At 42.7% G+C, this 26413-nt stretch overlaps 1 protein-coding gene across 1 annotated transcript in view; it reads right to left on the minus strand.

Moving 5' to 3' along the window:
* Window positions 1–25130, minus strand: part of LOC141130133 (cystatin-A-like) — a 35197-nt gene extending 10067 nt beyond the window's left edge. Inside the window, exon 1 of the mRNA XM_073618086.1 lies at window positions 25035–25130. Coding sequence (XP_073474187.1) covers window positions 25035–25130 — 96 coding nt within the window. The remainder of the gene's footprint in view (window positions 1–25034) is intronic.
* Window positions 25131–26413: the final 1283 nt, after the last annotated feature.

Below are 26413 nucleotides of genomic sequence, written 5' to 3' on the forward strand. Positions count from 1 at the left end.
TTTTTTTTTTTACTAGTAATGGTGGTGATCTGCGATTTTTAGCGGTACTACGACATTGCGGCGGACACATCGGACACTTTTGACACATTTTTGGGACCAATGACATTTATACAGCAATCAGTGCTATAAAAATGCACTGATTATTGTGTAAATGTCAATGGCAGGGGATGGTTCAACACTAGGGGGCGATCAAGGCTTTAAATGTGTTCCCTCATGAGTGTTTCTTACTGTGGGGGGGATGGGACTGACTGGGGGAGGAGACATATCGCTGTCCCTACTTACTAGGAACAAGCAATCTGTCTCATCTCCCCTGACAGAACAGGGATTAGTGTGTTTACACGCACAAATCCCCGTCCTGGCTCTCGTGTCCGCGATTGTGGGTGGCCGGCGGCTCCTAAAGGGGAAGACGTACCCATACGTTGTTTTGCAGGAACTTTGCCGACATATATCGGTGCGAGCCGGTCGGCAAGTGGTAAAATTGGCTGGCTCCTTTAAGCAGTGTTCCAGAGAATGAGAGCAGACTCCCTTGTGTTAAACAACACTTAGTGACTTGTGACACTAAGGAGAGGATAAAAGGGGTAATGTCAACCCCACAGAATCTTCAGCTAGCACTTAAAGGATAACTAAAGGTTCCGTTTAAAAAAAAAACAAAAAAACAAACATGTCCTACTTACCTCCTCTGTGCAGTTTGTTTTGCACAGATCCTCCTCTTCTGTGGTCCCCCAGCGGTGCTCCTGGATCCTCCTCTTCTCGAGTGACCTGTCGGAGAAGCGCTCTCCTTCGGGGCACCCATGCGGGCGCACTCCCGAGACACCGGCTGGAGCGTGTCTACTTGTCCTCGGCGCAGGAACGATCAGGCTCAGGTAAGTAAAAGGGGGGCTCTGTGGGATTACAAGAGTTTTTTCATCTCAATGCATTGAGGTGAAAAAACGCGAGCGTTTACAACCCCTTTAAAGTATGATGAAGGGAATAATCCTTGATATTATAGCAAAGCAACTTTAACTGGTATGTGATTGGCCCCTTTAAGAATGCAGAATTTCCCTGCGTGACCTACACACAAGTGATCACCATGTAAGCTGTTTCACTAATATTGTATCCAGTGGAACTACTGATGACAGGGATGTGAGCGAAGCACAGATGTCTGCATACAGTGTCTATAGGATTGACTGAACTGGTATTCAGTAGCACTACAAGTATCAGGAATGCGAGCAGAGACAATGATGTCTATATACAGTGTCTTATGGTACTAAATGGGCAGGTGCCCGCTCACCCACAGCACAACAGAGGTTGCTGGTAGCGGTGCAGAAGATGGCTCTTTCAGGAACTCCCTCTGGGTCCTGGCTCAGGGGATGGCGTCTGACCTCCGTCACACCACGCCGGGGCCTTCCCGGATCTGAAGTGCAGGTAACGCTGAAGGATCAGGAACAGCCTCCGGACCGTGGTAGATAGGAAGCGCTGCTGTCCGTAGATGTCCCTCTGTATGCCGCTGTAGATAGCTCTCTCTTATGCAGACCGCGACTTGGCCGCAGCTCACACTGGCAGAGAGCTACTCCTGGCAGATCCAGACTGAAGTCCCAAGAGAGCGACCTAAGCCAGAACCAGCCTTTTTATATCCTCTCCCAGCAGTCTGTTCTGCTCTTCTCAGCAACACAAAGCAACCTCCTGCGCTCGGGCGCCCGGTCAACTGAGTAAGTGGCGCAGCCAACCCCCTTAGCAAAATCAATGGAATGTCGCAGGTCTTGCGATGCCATCTGGTTCCTCCAAATACTTGGTCCAGGTTGTAGGCGTCTAGAGATACTGCTTGCAGTTTCCAGAGTATTGATAAGCCTTGTTTTAAAGGTCGTTTGTGAGTATATTTCTTATTATATTTTATGAATAAATGTTATCTTTGGTAATGCACAAGGTCGGTGCACCCTCCTGTTCTTTTTGTATATTTTTGCTCTTCTCAGCAATCTGGTAGTGGTAGTTCAGGCCAGTCCTGCTGAAATTGAAACCCCAGCATTCTGAACTACACATCCCACAATGCTTTGCTCCGCTCTAAGTTCTGTTTTTAAGAAATTGCATATGGAGTCCAAGCTAACGCTAGAGGGAGACAGCCCCACCTTAATAACACTGCATACTGTCCCTGAATTACAGGCTCAATAGCCAGCGCCGGGCTACATATATATTCATAATGTGTCATTCAGATTATATGAAAGGCGTTGTCGCATTAACCTGCATACTTTCTGAGCATAAATATGTTCTCAATAAAATCAGTAACATTCAACAAATAAAACTATGACAAAGACTTTTATAATGTCCAATGACTCAGTTCTTCTGTTGTGAAATGTAAAGGGATATTAGTGCTCATCCCATTATGTACTTGTACTATGTACATTATGTACTCTGTTGGTTAATTCTCTGAAGAGGTTTCACTCTTGAAGGTTTAACCCTTCCAATGCCAGTGCTGTTATTTTTATTTTTATTTTTGCACACATGTTATAATGCACATTTTAAGCCTGAAGTATACTTAAAACTGAAAAAAAAACACAAATTGTCTGAAAGCAGAGACCCTGGGGAATAAAATGGTAGTTACATTTTTTTTATGTAACACGATATAAGCACAACTGCTTATCATACTCATGTACACAATGGGATTGATTTACTAAAAACTGGAGCACTCTGAATCTGGTGTAGCTCTGCATGGTATCCTACTAACTTCAGATTGTTCAATTAAGTTCTGACAAAAAAAAAAAAAAACTTGGGAGTGGATTGGTTTCTTTGCAGAGTTGCACCAGATTTTGCACTTTCAGGTGTTTGTAAATCAACCCCATTATATCACACATTCGTTTGATAGAATATAAAAAAAAAAAAAAATTAGGTTGAGTGAAGGAAATACTGTAGATACCCAACATGTCAAACCTAAAATTGCTCACATCCATGAAATGGTGACAGATTTTGGTAAAAAACAAGGGCTGTAGATAAGGGGGTACCACCAGTCCTCCTGTGCAGGGCCCGGGCCAGCAAGGGGGGCCAGCAGCAGGGTGAATTGGATGTGGGCAGGGAGGGTGATCAGTTCACTGGGGGGGCAATTACTGGAACGAATCCCCTGTATGGCTCTCTCTGCAGCTGCTGAAAGCTGGCTTCTTCTCCTCTCCCTTCTGTTGGCTTTCAGCTGCTGCAGAGAGAACCATACATGCCAGGGATTGGTTCTAGTAATTGCCTCCCCCATGCCACACCCACCCTGTGTATCATACGTTACCCTCTGCTGTCCACACCCACCTGTGTGCTCCACCCCCCGCAGTGCTAACTGCTTCCATTCTCTCCTTACTATCAGCAGCTGCAAGCACACAATAGGATCATTCAAGATTAAGAGTGGGGGAAGGGTCCGGTATATATGTCATATTTACCAGCCCTTTCCTTTACTGAATGAACACAATGAGTGATCAGTACAGATAACTCACTGAGTTCATACATAACTGAAGCATTGTCTGTACGGGGCCCCGTGTCAGGTTGTCTGTACGGGGCCCCGTGTCAGGTTGTCTGTACGGGGTCCCCTGTCAGGTTGTCTGTACGGGGCCCCGTGTCAGGTTGTCTGTACGGGGCCCCGTGTCAGGTTGTCTGTACGGGGCCCAGTGTCAGGTTGTCTGTACGGGGCCCAGTGTCAGGTTGTCTGTGTGGGACCCCGTGTCAGGTTTTCTGTATGGGGCCCCATGTCAGGTTGTCTGTATGGGGGCTCTGTGGTTTCTAACGGTCAATAGACGATGCTTAAGGCTCCATTCACTATGTATGTTTCTTTTGAGTATTTCTGCAGTGCTTTTTGCCTTTTTTTACTGCAATTTTGCCACGATTTTGCTGTGAATTGTATTTTGCATTTTTCTCATTTATTTATTTATTTTGTGTCTTTTTAGGCACATTTGTTGTTGTGCAGATCCAAAAAATGCAAAATTGCTGCAAAATTGTGGAAAAAACGCACTACATCCTTTTCTGCAGCTTCTCCATTGACGTCTACTGAACCAAAAAGCAAAAAAAAAAAAAAGCAGCGTTTTGCTTTAAGAAAGTCCCTGACTCTTTCCAAAAATGCAGAGGCACAAAAATGCACTGGGGTGAACATGTTCTATAGGAATCCGTGTTAAAAAATAATGTTCTGCGTTTTTGCAAAAAGCATGAAAAAATGCATTGGTGTGAATGGAGCCTTAAAACCTTCCCGCCACCACCTTCCAGCCCTTTAAGAGGTTCTAAATGCCAGGAGGCGGGCATTCGAGTCATGTGACTGCTGTGATTGGCTGCCACAGCGGTCATGTGATCGGAAAGCTCCCAATTGCAAGCACGCGCTCAGCACAGACAAGGCCGTATGTATGTGGTCTCTATGTGTTAAAGCCCACCCGCTAAGAGGCTGTGTATATGCGCCACGTCAGGCGGGAAGTGGTTAGAAGCCTCTAAAGGTCATCAATTTAGCGTTAACCATGAATAATGAGCCTAGAATTATTGCTCTCACTCTGGCACGTGTGAAAATACAGAATCTGTACAGAGCAATTGTTTTCCATACAGAGATGCACCTAATGCACGTGTTTTTGATCATATTTGCAAGTACATAGGGAGGGAAGGGGGCTGTTAAATTGATTTAGTGTAGCTCATTTTTTTTAAACTTTCTTTTTCTACTTACACTGCCTTGAAAAAGTATTCGAACCCCCTTAAAATGTTTCACATTTTGTCATGTTACAACCAAAAACGTAAATGTATTTTTTGGGATTTTATGTGATAGACCAACACAAAGTGGCTCATAATTGTGAAGTGGAAGGAAAATGATAAATAGTTTTCAAATTTTTTTAAAAATAAATATGTGAAGTGTGGGGTACATTTGTATTCAGCCCCCTTTACTCTGAAAATTTCAAGGGGTGTGAATACTTTTTTCAAGGCACTGTAACTTTATTAATATCATGTAGGGAGCTAATACGATATGACAATTAAAATGACAGGTTCAATTTGATGAAACATCAAGGGTCTATTAGACCCCTAATGTCTCCCTTACACTCAATTGAAGCTGATTAAGCACAGATTGTGTTTGATTAGCTTCTTCCTTGGCCAGTGCTACTGGAGAAGAACAATCTGGAACTGTGGACATGCTTGTCACTTCTGGGTTCACTATCTCGCACTCTCTGTTCTACCCCAAAAACACTTGCTATAGATGTCTTGAGCCGACAGAAGGGGGCAGCAGAGCCCAGGATATATGGTGGTGAGGGGAGGGGGGGTGCAACACATCCCAATGGGTGTGGAAGTGATCAGGCACCCTTACAGCCACCCATATCACTTTCAGCAGAAAGCTAACAGTCAGCTTGTAAGCATATATAATAAAAAAGGATAAAAAATCCCCCAGATACACTCATTGTGTGATAAGGTGAGGATAGCAAGTATCTACCAAATTCTGGCCTCAGCTGTGTTAGTTAGCCGTATCACCTCAACATGTGCACTGCCAAAAAATTTGTTTGATTTTGTTTGTTTCATTTTTTTTTCTTTTTCGTTTTTCGGGTCATTCGTTATGATCAAAATTCTTATTTTGAAAAAATTTGTAAATTCGTAAATTCGAAATTCTAAAGTTTGAATATTCGGAAATCCAAAAATCCGAATTCGAAAGCTCAGAAAGTCTAAAATGCGTAAATTCTAAAATTCAGGAATTCGGAAATGCGAAAATCCGAAAAGAAGAAAGAAGATCCAAAAATTCGAAAGAACGAAAATCCGAAAATAAGAACGAAAATTGAAAAATTAAAAAATCCGACAATTCTAAAATCCGAAATAATAACAAACTAACTAGCTAATAATAATAACTATTAAATTATAGGTATTGGCATTTCCTTTCAAATTTGGCTGCTAGTGAACGTAACGAATACAAATTTATCCGAAGTTACAAATTATCCGAAATAACGAATGTCACATCTAAATGAGTGGAACCTAATTCTTCTTATTATTATTATTCTAATTCTTCTTCTTATTATTATTATCTAATTCTCCTAATTCTTCTTATTATGACGAAAGTCCTTACTATCGGTACCCCTCCTCCCCAGTCCGCACCTATAATAGATATTCACCTCTTAGAGATACCCACACCAGGAGAGACAGCTATGTCGATCCTCCATACATTCAAAATCCTACGACCTACCATAATCAGGTTTTTCACGAGGACCGACACACTACAAAAAAGGGGTCCAGACCCAAGAGAGGGTGCCGAGGGGGGAGGAGAGTACAGAAAAGAAAAGAGAAAAAGAGTGTAGTAGGACAAGGGGTATTTAATTTGAGTACCCAGGCACTTACTCAGGCTGAAATATCAGTGCTCGATAAGGGTCTCAAATATGCCCCCCCCAAGAAACTGAATAAATTTCATACATTCATTGATGTTCACAAATTCATACGTAAAATTAACATTCAAAGGTATCTGATTTCCAATCCCACTCGAACTGATTACCCAGCAGCCACCTCAGGTACTGTACACTCGGGATTATCCAACCCATCTTTATTCGTTCCTCCGGTCCCTATCACTCCTGCAGTGAAAATCTTTAGAGATCTCGTTCTCGATGATCTTGCCAGACTGCCAGAAAAACATATTCGACATTCATCCTTGCCAAAAAAAGGATTACAATCCTTGTGTGCACGAAAAAATTTAGTTGTCCGCCCCGCGGATAAAGGAGGAGGTATAGTGGTGTTGGATAAAAGCCAATATGAGAAGGAGATGTATCGGATATTGAGAGAACCAGATACTTACGTAGAACTCTCCAATAATCCCACTAATATATACAAGAAACAACTACAGACCATTATAACCAAGGGTTATGATTCTAGGATTCTAAATAAAAAGGAGAAAGCCTTCCTGGTACCCTCTGCACCAAGAATCCCCACCATCTACTATTTGCCAAAAATCCACAAAAACCCGACGTGCCCTCCAGGGAGACCCATCGTGAGTGGTATTAATTCTATCACGTCTAGAATAGGCAAATACATTGATTTCTATTTGCAACCTATTGTTTCAAAGATACCTTCTTTTTTGAAGGATACCAGCTCTACGATTAAACGTTTGGAAGGGATTCAGTTACAGAAAGGTTTCATCATGGCTACAGCGGATGTGGCCTCGTTATACACGTGTATACCACACGAAAGAGGCATAGAGGCTGTCAGACACTTCCTATACCGGGAGGAATCTCTGGCTTCTTTCCAGTGCGATTATTTGATAGAGTTGCTTGAATTCGCGACCAAACATAATTATTTTTGGTTCGATCAAAGGTTCTATTTGCAACAACGTGGAGTGGCCATGGGAGCGAAATTCGCTCCGAGTCTTGCGAACCTCTTCATGGCCAAATGGGAGGAGGATGTCGTCTATGCCTATGGGACTACCTCACTAGTCCTGTGGGCTAGATACATAGACGACATCCTCCTCCTATGGAGTGGTACTCCAGAATCATTGAAACAATTCTTTGAACACCTTAATAATAATGATAGAGGTATCTCCTTATCTTATGAAGCGAGTGAAGATGTGATCCACTTCCTAGATCTAGAAATCAGGATTGTTAATGATCAATTTGAATTTAATACATATTTTAAGCCAACAGATCGAAACAGTTTCATTCCCACAGATAGCTGCCACCACAGATCTTGGCTTAACGCAGTTCCTCGCAGTCAGTTTCTACGTCTTCGTAGGAACTGTACAAACGTGGAAGTATTTATAGAACAAGCAAATATTTTAAAACAACGGTTTCTAGACAAGGGGTATGACAACACTACTTTAGAATTGGACCTCCAGAGAGTTACAGATATTGACAGAAATTCCCTGTTTGAAGTCAAACCTGACAGGGAACCAGATTCCACATACAAGTGGGCAATGCTAACTTCATATTCAGTGCAACACAAACAAATTAAAAATATTATGAAAAAGCACTGGGCGGTGTTGAAGCAAGATAATATTTTAGCTAAGATACTACCGGAACAAGCCAAACTAATCTTTAAAGGAGCACCATCCCTACGTGGCCTGGTAGCACCCAATGTTACGAACCCTCCAGTTCGTCCCTCTTTTTTCCACAATCTGACTGGATTTTTTCCATGTAAGAAATGTGTTGTATGCCAACATAATACATTAACGGGACGCAAGACCACACATTTTATGTCGACAGTCACAGGGAAAAGGTATACCATTAAACCTTTCTGCACATGTAATTCCAGATATGTGGTATATTTGATTACATGTCCATGTGGCCAACAATACGTTGGCCGCACAACGAGAACTTTTACTAGAAGAGTGGGTGAACATATTGCCCTAATTAAAGGGAGGAAGTCTAAACACAGTGTACCTAGACATTTCAAAGAATTCCATAACGGTAACCCACTAGGCTCACAATTTCTAGTTATCGACCAATATACTCCACCTTGGAGAGGGGGTGCTAAGACCAGGGGCGTCTCCCGCCTAGAGACTTTCTGGATACATGAGCTACAGTCCCTCTCCCCAAGGGGTATGAATATGGAAATTGACATTAATGCATTTATCAATGACTCCTAGTTTTACTTTAGAGTAATCATAAGTTTTTGTATACTGGTGTTTAACTGTGAAGAACTCTTTTGAGAATATATCTCGAGTCTATGGAAGCCAAATTAATGTACACATATATACAAAGATTTCACTGATATGGATAATGTCACTACCAATGATCTTTCACACTTTAGATTTAACTTTTTTTGATTCACATTATAACATTCTGAGATGGTATATGTAGATGAAAATTTCCTTACCACCCTTTATATGCACATTTATTTATATTCACTTTATTCATTTTCCATTTTTCATTTTTTATTTATTTATTATTTATTTTTTATTTTTATTTTTATTTTTATTTATTTTTATTTTCATTTTTTATTTTTATTTTTATTTTTATTTTTATTTTTATTTATTATTTATTTTTATTTTTATATTTATTTTTATTTTAATTTTATTTTAATTTTAATTTTTATTTATTTTTTATATTTTTTATTTTTTATTTTTTATTTATTTTATCTTTTTAATTTTAATTTTAATTTTAATTTTATTTTTATTTTAATTCTATTTTTATTTTTATTTTTATTATTTATCATTATTAATCTATCACAATATCACTACTCACGGAACACACTAAGAGTCATTATGTCTAAATTTTCCATTTATTCATTAAAAGATCATACTCTCTGTGGTGTAGATTTTTTATGCTATTGCACATTGTGCTTTTTCACTGTTGTTCATATAGAGTTCTTTACTGACGTCACTATGTTGTCCGTTATCAAAACGAGGCCTGACTTAAGGTTTATTTTCGGCCGCCCACGTGATAGGGAGTCACATGCTCTCGCCCCGTTTGACGTGGCGATGTACGCCCCACTTAGGCATCAGAATGAGGCTTGAACCGCTGTTTATCTATAGCGGTCCATGTGAAGGGAAGTGACGTGTGTTCATCCCTCCTGAACGGGTGACGCACATCCGACATCTCGGTCTCCCTATCTCCATTGATAGGTCGATAGGCATCAAAACGAGGCTTGAACCGCTGTTTATCCATAGCGGTCCATGTGAGGGGAAGTGACGCGTGTTCATCCCGTCTGAACGGGTGACGCACGTCCGGTATCTCGTTCCCTTTCTCCACTATGATATAGAGAGTGGTAATAACAGCTTTATACTGTAAATATCCTCACTAGGAAGTGTTTCCTATTCCAGTTACATTCCTACTTTGTCCCTACACTCATATTTTGATTATATCTTATAGCAACTTCTCAGTACAATGCTGGAACGCATATACATACACCCAATTGAGGCGTGGAACGCACGCGGGTCCGCCATTTTGGCCAAACCCGGAAGTACCTTTGTAATTTAGACACGAGCTATATCCTCATTAAGGGGGCTTAGATATCTATATTAGGGGGTATGGCAGCAGTGAGTGAGCACCCCAGAAGAAGTCTTTTAAGACGAAACGCGTCGGTAGACTCCACTGCCTGCCATAATTTTAATTTGAAGCGCTTTTCTTACTACTGAAATGTAAGTTGTTTACTTATTTTAATAAATCTGTTTTCCCAAACGGTATTATGCTATGTGGCTCCCCTTCTTTATTCTTATATGGATTATCCATCTGAGATGACCCGTGGGAAGGTTTGCCATTTATCTTGAGTTCCGTCAGAAGTGTGGACATATACTGAAGCTTTACCACCATCCAGTCGCAAGGTTCCTCCTTTTGATTACCCGTTGGGGTTACAAGCTTGATTGACTCATTGAACGTATGTTCTTATGAGTTCAATCCTTCTGGTAAGCCTTCATTTTGTCCTTATGTGGAGGGTTCATCACTCTTTTGCATGTATTATCCACGTGGTGAATAAGGAACTATACATACCTTTGGACTAACATCAGTTCTCTTCAATTTTTTAAAAAAACATCTGAAGAAACATCAGAGACTTTATTTTGTCTATTTTATTTATCTGTGAAGTTAACATAATTTGCAACTATAGTTGTTTGACACAGACGTTTTTTCTTTATTTCCATTATTTTATAAGCTTTTTAACCCACAGCGCTACACTTGTATATGCAGGAGGAATTTATGGAAATGAAAGCTTTAGCCTGCTTTATTTGAGACGGAGGTTATTGCATTCGATATGGCTTCATTACACGGCATAATGTCATATAACACATTTTATATGTCAATTATACTGTATGTACAGTATCTCACAAAAGTGAGTACACCCCTAACATTTTTGTAAATATTTTCTTCTATCTTTTCATGTGACAACACTGAAGAAATGACACTTGTCTACAATGTAAAGTAGTGAGTGTACAGCTTGTATAACAGTGTAAATTTGCTGTCCCCTCAAAATAACTTCACACAGCCATTAATGTCTAAAACGCTGGAAACAAAAGTAAGTACGCCCCTAAGTGAAAATGTCCAAATTGGGCCCAAAGTGTCAATATTTTTTGTGGCCACCATTATTTTCCAGCACTGCCTTTAACCCTTTCATCCCATATGTTAATGAGATCTCTGACTGCCAAAAGCACCTGTTACCTCCACCTAGCACAGAGGGAATCGTCCAAATATTGCAAGGATCAAAATCTGAAATAATCTGTCCCTCTTTCACCAGCCTGATGGACAGGGCCCCCTCACATCACATAGTTCTGGTAACTCTCAAAGCTATACGATGAGATTGTAAGCTGTGTGGGCAGTTTTAGGGGCCAGTCTGTCCTAATGAACATTTTTCCACAAAGTAAAACAAACATTCCATAAGGCATCGATTTGGCCCCTTTCACACGGGCGCCTTCCTGAAGCGGGATCTCCTTGCTCAGCGGGGGGGATCTCTCCGCTGATCCCTGCTGAGTAGCTGGGTGACAGGTCCTATGCAGAGCAGACACTGACACAGTCCCCTCTCGTCTATGGGGCAATCAGATGGAAATGGACCACCTGTCCGTTTTCCATCCGATGCCCTCCGATCTGATCCACCAGAGGGATGAGGAATAGGTCCCCCATCTGTCTGTTTCTGGCAGACAGGATCATATCGGATGGCGGCAGGTGTCAGCGGTTCCGCCGCTCTATATAAGAAACTGGAGGGTCCCATCAGGTCTGTCTGAAAAACTGACAGAGAGACCTAAACAGATCACCGTGAGAAAGGGGCGTCTATTCAAGGTATTTATACATCGGGGTCTCCAAACTTTCTAAACAAAGGGCCACTTTACTGTCCTTCAAAATAGAGGAAGGCTGAACTGTGCCCAGTGGAAGAAGACAGTGCCCTGGTGTCCGAGGGAGTAAACATGTCCCATCATTGGTATTAGGTGGAGGAATAGTGCCCCATCATTGATGTCTGTGGGAGGAAAAGTGCCCCATTAACGGTATTAGGTTGAGGAATAGTGCCCCATCATTGGTATGAGTGGGAGGAATATTACCCAATCATTGGGGTCAGTGGGAAGAATAGTGCCCCATCATTGGGGTCAGTGGGAGGAATAGTGCCCCATCATTGGTATCAGTGGGAAGAATAGTGCCCCATTATGGGTGTCAGTAGGAGGAGGAGTGCCCCATTATTGGTAAACCTCTGGGAGATTTAGTGCCACTTTATTGATATCAGTGGAAAGAATAGTGCCCCATCATTGGTATCAGTAATAGTGCCCCATCCTTGGTATCAGTGGGAGAAATAGTGCCCCATCATTGGTATCAGTGGGAGGAATAGTGCACCATCATTGGTGTCAGTGGGAAGAATAGTGCCCCATCATTGGTGTCAGTGGGCAGAATAATGCCTCATCATTGGTGTCACTGGGAGGAATAGTACCCCATTACTGGTGTCAGTAGGAGGAGTAGCGCCCTATTATTAGTAAACCTCTGGGAGATATAGTGCCACATCATTGATATCAGTGGGAAGAATAGTGCCCCATCATTGGTATCAGTAATAGTGCCCCATCATTGGTATCAGTAATAGTGCCCCATCCTTGGTGTCAGTGGGAGGAACGGCACCCCATTATTGGTGTCAGGAGGAGGAGTAGCGCCCCATTATTGGTAAACCTCGGGGAGGAATAGTGCCCCATTATTAGTGTCAGTGGGAGGAACAGTGTCATATTTCATTGGTGTCAGTGAGAAGAATGGTGCTCCATCATTGGTATCAGTGGGAGGAATAGTGCCCCATCATTGGTATCAGTGGAAATAATAGAGCCCCATCATTGGTGTCAGTGAGAGGAATGGTTCCCTATCATTGGTGTCAGTGAGAGGAATAGTGCCCTATTGTTGGTGTTGCTTACAGTGGGGTGAATAATTCCTCAAGGGGCAGATAAAAGCAAGCAAAGGGCTGCATCTGGGCCCCAGGCCACAGTTTGGAGACCACTGTTATACATGTATCAAGCTTCATATAGATGATCAAACAGTTGTTTATTGCTTCAATCTAAATGTTATAGAGTCCCTGACAAGACCCAAGACCGGCTTGCATCATGCCATCATTTCTAGAAGAAGAACCTAAGTATGTTCAATGTGTACTCTATCATTAAAGTAAATAAACTTAATTACAGTTTTTCTCCATTGTTTTGGCTAATTTCTTGAAACAGAAATGACATTCTCAAAACAACATGGACAAATCTCCAAACCACTTGGCAATTATTCACAACTGAATTGAATTTCTCATTCATTTCATCAAAATTGCAAATGTCTCAGTGCATGTCTCAATGTCTCAGTACATCTTTCAAATGATTAAGTACAAGTAGCCTACATTTAGCACAATTTCCAAGTGAATAGATCTTGTTGATCTAAACTGATTGTCAATTCTCAGTCTAATGGTTGTTCTCTCCAAAACGTGTCAGCATCATTTCATTGTTTAAGTCATCACATGCACAATAGTCTGTTCAATTGTCAAAATTATTCAGGAACATAATACCATGAATACCATATATGAATCTCTTGGAACATTTGATAAAATTATTACAGCAATTGACAGTCGGGTGCAACTAGAACTTGACTAACGAAGGATGAGTTGGAGTTGGTCTCAGGTGACCAATCAAACAGTATGTTTAGTTACCTGACAGGTGCTGTCCATGATTGTAAATGCTGCCAAACATGTATATATAGAGCTTGACCATGCAGGACCAGTACAATTTCTGAACATGGAGGCACCTGGCCAAGTAGATGAACAAGGGCAACTGCCTGCTCGAGGAAGAGGAAGAAGAAGAGGAGGAGGAGTAAGGCTGCGTGGTGGTGGAATAGGGGGAAGAGGCCGAGGAGCACGAAGACACCATGCTGTCCCTGATGAAATTCGGGCCACAATTATAGACCATGTCTTCAACCATGGCCTCACAATGGCGGAGGAAGGTCGCCGAGTGCAGCCTAATGTGCCTCGCTCTACAGTCTTCTCTATCATCCAAACCTTTCGCAGGGAAAACAGGTATGTAGTCAGTCAATGATGGAATTATATAATGTATAGGACAGGACACTGTGCATAGAGCAACAAATATGTTTATTTACTCATTTACGTATTCATTTAGTGTGTGTGTGTGTGTGTGTGTGTGTGATAGGCCTACAGTATTACAGTATATTACCTAGCGGGATGTTACGTATGATACTAACAATGACAAGAAAAATATTGTAGAAAATAAACTATGGAATAGTATGGAATAGTTTATTTTCTACAATATTGATGATACAGTTTACACTAGTATTCCAGTCACTGTGCAGTGATGCATTAGAATTGTGGTAAAGTTACTGTAAGTAAAACAACAATACGATTACATTGGTAACTCATTCTGTATGGAATACATAAGGTATAAATTACGAATGAAGTGTTGTCCTTTGAATTCTATGTCTAGGATTGGACGACAACCTGGCACGGGTGGCCGAGGAAAACTTCTCAATGAACAACAAGAACAAGAGATCTGAAACATGGTGCTTGCAAATAATGCCATCACATTGAGACAGATCCACACTGAAATCCTACAAGACAATGCCATATTCCAAAATGTCAACTCTATAAGCATCTCCACAATAGCCCGCATATTGAAGAAGCATCAGATGACAATGAAGCAAATTTACAGGGTACCGTTTGAGAGGAACTCTGACAGAGTGAAAGAGCTGCGGTACCAGTATGTACATGTAAGTCAGTCACTGGTTGTCCATCAAGATAACCTTTTTACAATTACCGTAAGCAGTGGTTCCCGAAATGTATTGGTTTCAGTACCCACTTTACCTGATTTCTGAATCCAGGTAATCCAGGTATGAAAGTATTTGATTTACGTATCTGATTTATAAACATTTTGCCTAAAAACTGCAGCTTACTGTATGATGCAATTATCATTATAATCCTTATTTTGAAGAATATAACATATAATACAGTAAGAAAAGGGGTCAAAGAGCTGCAATTACAGTAGTGCCTCCCATGCAAATCTATCTAATACTGTGGGTTTTACTGTAACATTTCAGTAAGTCTACTCGTTGATAATTTTTACCCTCCCCTTTCTGTTACAGTAAATACCCCCTGTAGTACCTCTTCTTAGGGTACATGTACCCCAGGTTTGGAACCACTGGAATACTGGCCAGTAGTATATTGAACTTGTGTAGAACATAGAACATTCCTATTAGGGTTGTCCTGATACCACTCTTTTAGGACCGAGTACAAGTACCGATACTTTTTTCAAGTACTCCCCGATACCGATACTTTTTTTTTTATTCTTTATTGCAATATGTGTTTTTTTTATTTTTTTTTTTTTATCAGCCCTGTTGGGGGGCTTTGGTGAGATATCATGGGTCTTACGTAACAGACCTCTGATATCTCCCCCTTGAGACAGAGAAAGAGACAGAGGATAGAGATTCCCCAGTCCCTTTCTCTGCAGCCTCAGCTGCACTGACAATGAATGGAGAGAAGACAGCGGCTCCTCTCCATTCATAAACTGACACATCCTAATCACAGGAGATTACAATGTATCAGCTGACTCTGTCCATTCACAAAGGAAGGAGGAGGGGGACGTCGGAACGGAGGGGGACAACGGAGGGGGACAGAGAAGGGGAGGGGACAGCGGAGAGGCACAGCAGAACGGAGGGGACAGCGGGGGGGGACAGAGAAGGAGAGGGGAATGGCGGAATGGAGGGGGACAGCAGAGAGGCACAGCAGAACGGAGGGGACAGAGAAGGAGAGGGGGATAGCAGAACGGAGGGGACGGCGGAGGGGGACAGAGAAGGAGAGGGGAACGGCGGAACGGAGGGGGACAGCCAGGGGCGTATGGAGGGGGTGGCTAGGGGGGGCTGAAGCCCCGAACAAGACCCGAAAAAGTCAGAGTCTATGGAATGCTGCATTCCATTGTCAGCCCCGAGCGCCGGCGCCGGGACCGATCTGATTGTGAGTGCGGGCCGAAAGTGGCCGAAAGTAGCGTGTCCCCGAGTGCCATAGCGGCCGAAAGTAGCCGAGTCCCCGAGTGCCATAGCGGCCGAAAGTAGCCGAGTAAGTCCCCGAGTGCCATAGCGGCCGAGTGCGGCCGAAAGTGGCAGAGTGCCGCAGCTCCCGCTTCTGGAGCGGGACGTGTGACGTGACGTCCATCTTAGCCTGCAGGCTCCAGAAGGCGGGAACGCTACATTCCCGCTCGGGCGGGAGGCTTTCCTCTCCTCCTTGGCTCCTCTCTGACGGTGACAAGTGACTGACTGCCTGCTGTGACCGCACACCACAGCTGAGGTAGGTCAGACACGCAATGTGTGTATAGTGGTCGGTGTATATAGGTCAGGCAGGTCAGTGTATATAGGTCAGTGTATACAGGTCAGGCAGGTCAGTGTATGTAGGTCAGAGTATATAGGTCAGTGTATACAGGTCAGTGTATACAGGTCAGTGTATGTAGGTCAGTGTATATAGGTCTGTGTATATAGGTCAGGCAGGTCAGTGTATATAGGTCAGTGTATGTAGGTCAGTGTATGTAGGTCAGTGTATGTAGGTCAGTGTATGTAGGTCAGTGTATGTAGGTCAGTGTCAGGCAGGTGTGTTTACTGGTCAGCATTGATAGGCACTGGTAAGTCACACAACCCCACCACGCAGCCCAAAAAAAAGCTGCGCCACCCCCCCCCCCCCCGGTTTTTGGACTTCGGGCTGAAGCCCCTGGTCTTTTTGCCACCTAGCAATGCCCCTGGGGACAGCGGAGGGGGACAGAGGAACGGAGGGGACATGGAGGAGGATGCAGTGACAGTCAGAGGTGACCGATCACCGCTGTATGTCACTAAAGCCGCTGAAAGCCGCTGGGGGAGAATCTTGTAACTCCCCCAGGCGCCGATCACAGCTGACTTCCAGGTATCGGCGGAAGCATCGGGAGCATTTGCCCGAGTACAAGTACTTGTACTAGTATCGGTATCGGGACAACCCTAATTCCTATGTAACTGTCTGTAACTGTAGTATACGACTCTTCTGTATGACTGATTTGATGTTTTCTTTTTTTACTCTATTGTAGAGAATAATGGCATTGGAAGGAAACGAGACCTCTCACATACTCGTATATGTGGATGAGGCTGGCTTCAACCTGGCCAAGGGCCGAAGACGTGGCCGTAATTTTATTGGCCACCGGGCCACGGTGGATGTCCCAGGCCAGCGAGGGGGCAATATAACTATGTGTGCTGCCATTTCTGAGAATGGTGTGGCCACTCACATCCCCAGTCTTGGCCCATACAATACACAGAAGCTCCTCATCTTCTTGGACCGCCTTCATTTGGATTTGATCCCTGAAAATGAGAGAGGTCTCATAGGGCCTCACCTACCACAATATATAATTGTATGGGACAATGTGAATTTCCACCGTGGCCCGCTTATCAGGGCCTGGTTCACTGCTCATCCAAGGATGGATATGGTGTTCCTACCACCTTACTCTCCTTTCCTCAATCCTATTGAGGAGTTTTTCTCTGCTTGGAGGTGGAGAGTGTATGAGCATCGGGCTCAAAATCAGAGGTCCCTGCTCCATGCAATGGATGCTGCCTGTGAGGATATTACAGGAGATCAGTGTAGGGGATGGTTGCGACATGCACGCCGTTTCTTCCCTCGTTGCATCGCAAGGGAGGATATACGCTGCGATGTTGACGAGAATGTGTGGCCAGACAGACAGCAGCGTGTGGATGGGCAGGAGGGTGAGGACGGTGGCCAGTGAAGAGATGTTACAGTAGTTGTGAAACTCCAGCTTTATTTACAGCATTGTAGGCTAAATGTAATTTTCCTTGTTTTTTGTTTGTGTGTTTATATTTTTGTATATTACAGTTTTTCTCCATTGTTTTGGCTCATTTCTTGAAACAGAAATGACATTCTCAAAACAACATGGACAAATCTCCAAACCACTTGGCAATTGTTCACAACTGACTTGAATTTCTCATTCATTTCATCAAAATTACAAATGTCTCAGTACATGTCTCAGTGTCTCAGTACATCTTTCAAATGATTAAGTACAAGTAGCCTACATTTAGCACAATTTCCAAGTGAATAGATCTTGCTGATCTAAACTGATTGTCAATTCTCAGTCTAATGGTTGTTCTCTCCAAAACGTGTCAGCGTCATTTCATTGTTTAAGTCATCACATGCACAATAGTCTGTTCAGTTGTCAAAATTATTCAGGAACATAATACCATGAATACCATATATGAATCTCTTGGAACATTTGATAAAATGATTACAGAAATTGACAGTCAGGTGCAACTAGAACTTGACTAAGGGTCCTTTCACACTGGGGCGGTTTGCAGGCGCTATTGCGCTAATAATAGCGCCTGCAAACCGACCCGAAAGTGCCGCTGCTTTCATTCCAGTGTGAAAGCCCCGAGGGCTTTCACACTGGAGCGATGCGCTGGCAGGACGGTAAAAAAAGTCCTGCCAGCAGCATCTTCGGAGTGGTGAAGGAGCGGTGTGTATACCGCTCCTTTACCGCTCCTGCCCATTGAAATCAATGGGACGGCGCGGCTATACCGCCGGCAAAGCGCCTCTGCAGAGGCGCTTTGCGGTGGTTTTAACCCTTTCTCGGCCGCTAGCAGGGGGTAAAACCGCCCCGCTAGCGGCCGCATACCGACGGTAAATCGCCACTTACAATATCGCCGCTTTACCGCCGACAACGCCCCCGCCCCAGTGTGAAAGGAGCCTAACAAAGGAGGAGTCCGAGTTGGTCTCAGATGACCAATCAAACAGTATGTTTAGTTACCTGACAGGTGCTGTCCATGATTGTAAATGCTGCCAAACATGTATATATAGAGCTTGACCATGCAGGACCAGTACAATTTCTGAACATGGAGGCACCTGGCCAAGTAAATGAACAAGGGAAACTGCCTGCTCGAGGAAGAGGAAGAAGAAGAGGAGGAGGAGTAAGGGTGCGTGGTGGTGAAATAGGGGGAAGAGGCAGAGGAGCACGAAGACACTGTGCTGTACCTGATGAAATTCGGGCCACAATTATAGATCATGTCATCAACCATGGCCTCACAATAGCGGAGGAAGGTAGCCGAGTGCAACCTAATGTGCCTCGCTCTACAGTCTTCTCTATCATCCAAACCTTTCGCAGGGAAAACAGGTATGTAGTCAGTCAATGATGGAATTATATAATGTATAGGACAGGACACTGTGCATAGAGCAACAAATATGTTTATTTACTCATTTACGTATTCATTTAGTGTGTATGTGTGTGTGATAGGCCTACAGTATTACAGTATCTTACCTCAGTGGGATGTTACGTATGATACTAACAATGACAAGAAAAATATTGTAGAAAATAAACTATGGAGTAATATGGAATAGTTTATTTTCTACAATATTGATGATACAGTTTACAGTAGTATTCCAGTCACTGTGCAGTGATGCATTGGAATTGTGGTAAAGTTACTGTAAGTAAAACAACAATACGATTACATCGGTAACTCATTCTGTACGGAATATATAAGGTATAAATTACGAATGGAGTGTTGTCCTTTGAATTCTATGTCTAGGATTGGACGACAACCTGGCACGGGTGGCTGAGGAAAACTTCTCAATGAACAACAAGAACAAGAGATCTGTAACATGGTGCTTGCAAATAATGCCATCACATTGAGACAGATCTGCACTGCAATCCTACAACACAAAGCCATATTCCAAAATGTCACTCTATAAGCATCTCCACAATAGCCCGCATATTGAAGAAGCATCAGATGACAATGAAGCAAATTTACAGGGTATCATTTGAGAGGAAATCTGACAGAGTGAAAGAGCTGCGGTACCAGTATGTACATGGAAGTCAGTCACTGGTTGTCCATCAAGATAACCTTTTTACATCTACCATAAGCAGTGGTTCCCAAAATGTATTGGTTTCAGTACCCACCTGATTTCTGAATCTAGGTAATCCAGGTATGAAAGTATTTGATTTACGTATCTGATTTATAAACATTTTGTCTAAAAACTGCAGCTTACTGTATGATGCAATTATCATTATAATCCTTATTTTGAAGAATATAACATACAATACAGTAAGAAAAAGGGTCAGAGAGCTGCAATTACAGTAGTGCCTCCCATGTAAATCTATCTAATACTGTGGGTTTTACTGTAACATTTCAGTAAGTCTACTCATTGATAATTTTTCCCCTCCCCTTTCTGTCAAATACCCCCTGTAGTACCTCTGCATAGGGTACATGTACCCCAGGTTTGGAACCACTGGAATACTGGCCAGTAATATATTGAACTTGTTTAGAACATTCCTATGTAACTGTCTGTAACTGTAGTGTATGACTCTTCTGTATGACTGATTTGATGTTTTCTTTTTTTACTCTATTGTAGAGAATAATGGCATTGGAAGGAAATGAGACCTCTCACATACTCGTGTATGTGGATGAGGCTGGCTTCAACCTGGCCAAGGGCCGAAGACGTGGACGTAATTTTATTGGCCACCGGGCCACGGTGGATGTCCCAGGCCAGCGAGGGGGCAATATAACTATGTGTGCTGCCATTTCTGAGAATGGTGTGGCCACTCACATCCCCAGTCTTGGCCCAGAGAATACACAGAAGCTCCTTATCTTCTTGGACCGCCTTTATTTGGATTTGATCCCTGAAAATAAGAGAGGATCTTAAAGGGCCTCACCTACCACAATATATAATTGTATGGGACAATGTGAATTTCCACCGTGGCCTGCTTATGAGGGCCTGGTTCACTGCTCATCCAAGGATGGATATGGTGTTCCTACCACCTTACTCTCCTTTCCTCAACCCTATTGAGGAGTTTTTCTCCACTTGGAGGTGGAGAGTGTATGAGCATCGAGCTCAAGATCAGAGGTCCCTGCTCCATGCAATGGATGCTGCCTGTGAGGATATTACAGGAGATCAGTGTAGGGGATGCTCTGGTGAAATCCGATTGGCGGATGAAACGCGTCAGCATGATGCCATCACGCTACCCATAGCGTTCCCACAGACCTCCAGATCCACCCACCAGCCCAGGCATCACTGGCCTGTAATTACAGTAACATGGCCGTTTGAAACTTCCCAGGAAACGGAACGAGCGGAGGACTGAACGCTTTAGAAAACCCTGCTTTATTCACCGCATCTCCCTGGGCGTACACCTTCTACTTACCCTCAGTACGCCATCAAAGGATATGCACAGCTGAGGACCCGGCGGAGGACGGGAGACAACTCAACTAGCCAGCTGGAGACGGCATGAGCCTGAACTAGGTCCGGTGATGTGTCCTGATGCACCACAGAGTCAACACTGCATGAGATCTAATCTGTTTGTGTCCTGGACAGGGGACAGTTGTCTCAATCAGTGCATCCACCCAGTATGTATGATTCACTAAATGAGTTACACTGCTCAGCCTGATTCAATCCGCTACGGCTCACCATATCCTGAAAACAGGAACTCCCATTCCCTGTCATCAGCGCTGCGAAATATTGATGGCCCAGGGTGATCTTACAGTAACTGACCAGGACTGCAGTATCCAGTGACCATGCTACTGTTGAGTCAGTACAGGGTCTTCCCATTTCCGTTCCCCCATCTTCCCCTCCTATCCCCCCGGTTCTTCTTGTTCCTACATCTATGAGGACCTGATATCTAGGGCTACTGCATTACCATCCACAACCCCACATATCTCTCCTTTCACTTACCATCTGCTGTTATCATTTGATTTACCAGGACTTTCAGTTATCCAGCAGATGATATGTATCTAGTATCCAATCTGAATTCATTCTTGTATATCTATCTTGAATGAATTCACATGAGGTGTGTGTGGTATATGTGAGTGGTGGCCATCTGTGTCTGTCAATGACAACGTTGTCATTTTTATATTGGTGATGGTACCTGTTTTTACAGTATATTATTGGATTGGTGTTTATAGTGTACTTTCAATAAAAAGCATTTCATATACCTTTTGACCATTGCATGTTCCTCCTTGATGAATTACCTTTCCCTTTGTTTTTTGTAGAGGATGGTTGCGACATGCACGCAGCTTCTTCCCTCGTTGCATCGCAAGGGAGGATATACGTTGCAATGTTGATGAGAATCTGTGGCCAGACAGACAGCAGATGGGCAGGAGGGTGAGGACGGTGGCCAGTGAAGAGATGTTACAGTAGTTGTGAAACTCCAGCTTTATTTACAGCATTGTAGGCTAAATGTAATTTTCCTTGTTTTTTGTTTGTGTGTTTATATTTCCGTATATTATGCTGTATACATTTTCTTTTTACTCTGATGTATGGAAGTTACTTTGTGTGTGAATGATAATGGTTACAATACTGAAAAGTAATTTTTCCTTGGCAGTATGAGTACAATGTGTGATGTAAAACCTTGGAGGCTACTCTTACCCTAAAATCTTTTCTTTTTTTTCAGTTTTATACACAATTGTATTCAGTTAGCTAGACAAAAACTGTACAGTAACCATTGTCAATGAAGGACTGGGCTAAGACTGAAAGGTGGACATGAGGGATATTTCAATGGTCCTCTGCCTTAGAGACAAAACATCTAAACATTTTGACTTGCAGTGCTTACACAATGCCAAAGGGATGAAGCATTTTGGGGGCACTGACTATTTGAATGAGAAAGAAATTTATTTTTGACACATGAGTGAACTGTTTTGGGAAAGATATGAGCATTTGAAGGTGAACCATGGTGTTGTGCTGAACCATCCAGGTTATTTTGGCAAAAGCACCAAGAGAGTTGAGAATGTCTGGTCTGTTTCAAGAAATGAGTCAAAGCAATTGAGAAGAATCTTTGCCATTTTGGTAGCACTGACTCTTTATATGGGAAAGGAATATGGTTTTGAAGCATGAGTGAACAGTTTTGGGAGAGATATGAGCTTTTGCACGTGAGTTATAGAGTTGTGCTGAACTGTAAGACTGTTTTGCCAAATAAACTTAGAGTTTTGAGAATGTCATTTCTGTTTCAAGAAATGAGCCAAAACAATGGAGAAAAACTGTACTGTATAATAAATTTTCTTTTTACTCTAATGTATGGACTTACTTTGTGTGTAAATGATAATGGTTACAATACTGTAAAGTGATTTTTCCTTGGCAGTATGAGTGCAATCTGTGATGTCAAACCTTGGAGGCTACTCTTAGCCTAAAATCTTTTCTTTTTTTTCAGTTTTATACACAATTGTATTCAGTTAGCTAGACAAAAACTGTAATCATTGTCAATGAAGGACTGGGCTAAGACTGAAAGGTGGACATGAGGAATATTGAGGAATATTGAGGGATGAGGGATATTTCAATGGTCCTCTGCCTTAGGCTAGGTTCACACTGCTGCGGTGCGGGAACGCAGCGAATTTACTGCAGGTTCCCGCATCGCACCAACTCGCACGGCAGTTTACACTGCCATATGCGAACTGCTGGGGAGTGTCATACAATGTTAACGACACCCCCAGTTCAGCTCGCATATCGCACTGCGAACTGACAATTCGGACATGTATCGGATCGCATAGGTGTGAACACCCATGCGATCCGATTCTGGTCCGAACAAAAAAAAGGGTCCTGTGCGAGTTTGGACTGAATGCGGTGCGATATCAGCCATACTATCTGTATGGCTGATATCGCACAGCACAGACATCGCATGTGATGTGAACAGCAGTGCACTGCAAATCACATACGATGTCTGCCACCGCAGCAGTGTGAACCCAGCCTTAGAGACAAAACATCTAAACATTTTGACTTGCAGTGCTTACACAATGCCAAAGGGACGAAGCATTTTGGGGGCACTGACTATTTGAATGAGAAAGAAATTTATTTTTGACACATGAGTGAACTGTTTTGGGAAAGATATGAGCTTTTGAAGGTGAACCATGGTGTTGTGCTGACTCATCCAGGTTATTTTGGCAAAAGCACCAAGAGAGTGGAGAACGTCTGGTCTGTTTCAAGAAATGAGCCAAAGCAATTGAGAAGAATCTTTGCCATTTTGGTAGCACTGACTCTTTATATGGGAAAGGAATATGGTTTTGAAGCATGAGTGAACAGTTTTGGGAGAGATATGAGCTTTTGCACGTGAGTTAAAGTGTTGTGCTGAACTGTAATGCCCCGTACACACGGTCGGACTTTGTTCGGACATTCCGACAACAAAATCCTAGGATTTTTTCCTACGGATGTTGGCTCAAACTTGTTTTGCATACACATGGTCACACAAAGTTGTCGGAAAATCCGATCGTTCTAAACGCGGTGACGTAAAACACGTATGTCGGGACTATAAACGGGGCAGTGGCCAATAGCTTTCATCTCTTTATTTATTCTGAGCATGCGTGGCACTTTGTCCGTCGGATTTGTGTACACACGATCGGAATTTCCGACAACGGATTTTGTTGTCGGAAAATTTTATATCCTGCTCTCAAACTTTGTGTGTCGGAAAATCCGATGGAAAATGTGTGATGGAGCCCACACACGGTCGGAATTTCCGACAACAAGGTCCTATCACACATTTTCCGTCGGAAAATCCGACCGTGTGTACGGGGCATAAGACTGTTTTGCCAAATGAACTTAGAGTTTTGAGAATGTCATTTCTGTTTCAAGAAATGAGCCAAAACAATGGAGAAAAACTGTAATAAACTATATAAACATATAAAATAGATACAAATCTGTCAACAAAGTATCAACTTTGTTATGCCATTGGATTCATATGGTTATAACAGATGACAGTAAGGTATCCCATCCCTAGTCTATGAAGTTCTTTTGTATAGATAGACAGACAGACAGACAGACAGACAGACAGACAGACAGATAGATAGATATATTACATCAAACATACGGAACATGTACAGATGTAGAAGCTATATATAAAACGAAACATTGAGCAAAACATAAAAAACATGGTCATGGAAAATACATAAAAGGGAATTTGTCAAAACTGGAGCAGCCAGGATCCAGAGCTGCTGTGCCTGGCAACCAATCAGCTTCTAACTTTAATTTTCAAACCTTAACTGAACAAGCTGATTGGCCGCTGTGCACAGCTGCTCCCGTTTTGATAAATTCCCTCCATTGCGGTTTCCATTTTAGGGGGTATTATCCAGTTGGCAGCCACTGGTAATCCCATTGCTTCTTCCATTGTAAACTTGAGCCATGGGACTAATTCCTAAGCCAATAAAAATAAATGATCGTTCCCTTTAGGGATTGGTTCCCCAATTGCTTACCTTGTCAAGGACACTTTGATCTTCCCTAGTAGCTAACCTGGGTCGGCCCACTCCCCCAGGTACTGAATATTGATCACCCACAAATAACTGACTCATTTTTGCACAGCAATTGACAGGCTGAGTACAATCATAGAGTACCTGGGCTTATATATCTGAAGGCTGTACCATTCCACAGCGGTGGTGTCTAATAAAGACTACACCCTGTGGGCAACAAGCCAACTGTTACTAGACAGAAAAGGACACAGTGCAAATCCTGTGACTATTGTAACAAAATCTTTGCTGTTGAAAAGAGTTTTTTTTATTTAGTAACCCCCCCCAATCAGGGGAATGCTATGAGCAGCCTGCAGGTCTCTAGAAGAACATTTGAGAGTGGCACGCAGGTCTTGGCACTTGAAAGGCTGCATACGGTCTGACAAGATACAGGAATAGTTCTTAAATCTTTAGTATGATGTATATGTTATGTAGCCGAGGGCCGACATTCCACGTCTATAGGCGTGTCTGTATATATTGACATATCTGCACACAACCTGAGCATAGCCTAACAATACGCTGTACATGAAAAAAAAAAAAAAAAAACTAGTGCATCGCTCTTTCCATCTTGAAATATACAGGTGCAGCTCAAAAAATTAGAATATCGTCAAAAAAGTTAATTTATTTCAGTAATTCAATTCAAAAAGTGAAACGCATATACTTTATATAGATGTGTTACACAAAGAGTGATATATTTAAAGAATTTCTTTCTTTTAATGTTGATGATTATGTCTTACAGCGAGTGAAAACCCAAAATTTAGCATCTCAGAAAATTAGAATATTACATAAGACCAATAAAAAAAAGATTTTTAATACAGAAATGTTGGCTTAATGAAAAGTACGTCCATGTACAGTATAGTATGCACTCAATACTTGGTCGGGGCTCCTTTTGCGTGAATTACTGCATCAATGCGGCGTGGCATGGAGGTGATCAGCCTGTGGCACTGCTGAGGTGTTATGGAAGCCCAGGTTGCTTTGATAGTGGCCTTCAGATCATCTGCATTGTTGGGTCTGGTGTCTCTCATCTTCCTCTTGACAATACCCCACAGATTCTCTATGGGGTTGGTCAGGAGAGTCTGCTGGCCAATCAAGCACAGTGATACCATGATCATTAAACCAGTTATTGGTACTTTTGGCAGTGTGGACAGGTGCCGAGTCCTGCTGGAAAATGAAATCAGCATCTCCATGAAGCTGGTCAGCAGAGGGAAGCATTAAGTGTTCTAGAATTTCCTGGTAGAGGACTGCGCTGACTTTGGACTGTATAAAACACAGTAGACCAACACCAGCAGATGCCATGGCCCCCCAAATCATCACTGACTGTAGAGACTTCACATTGGACCTCATGCAAC

This window comes from Aquarana catesbeiana, linkage group LG02 (genome assembly GCF_042186555.1).
Source record: "Aquarana catesbeiana isolate 2022-GZ linkage group LG02, ASM4218655v1, whole genome shotgun sequence".
Taxonomy (NCBI): Eukaryota; Metazoa; Chordata; class Amphibia; order Anura; family Ranidae; genus Aquarana; species Aquarana catesbeiana.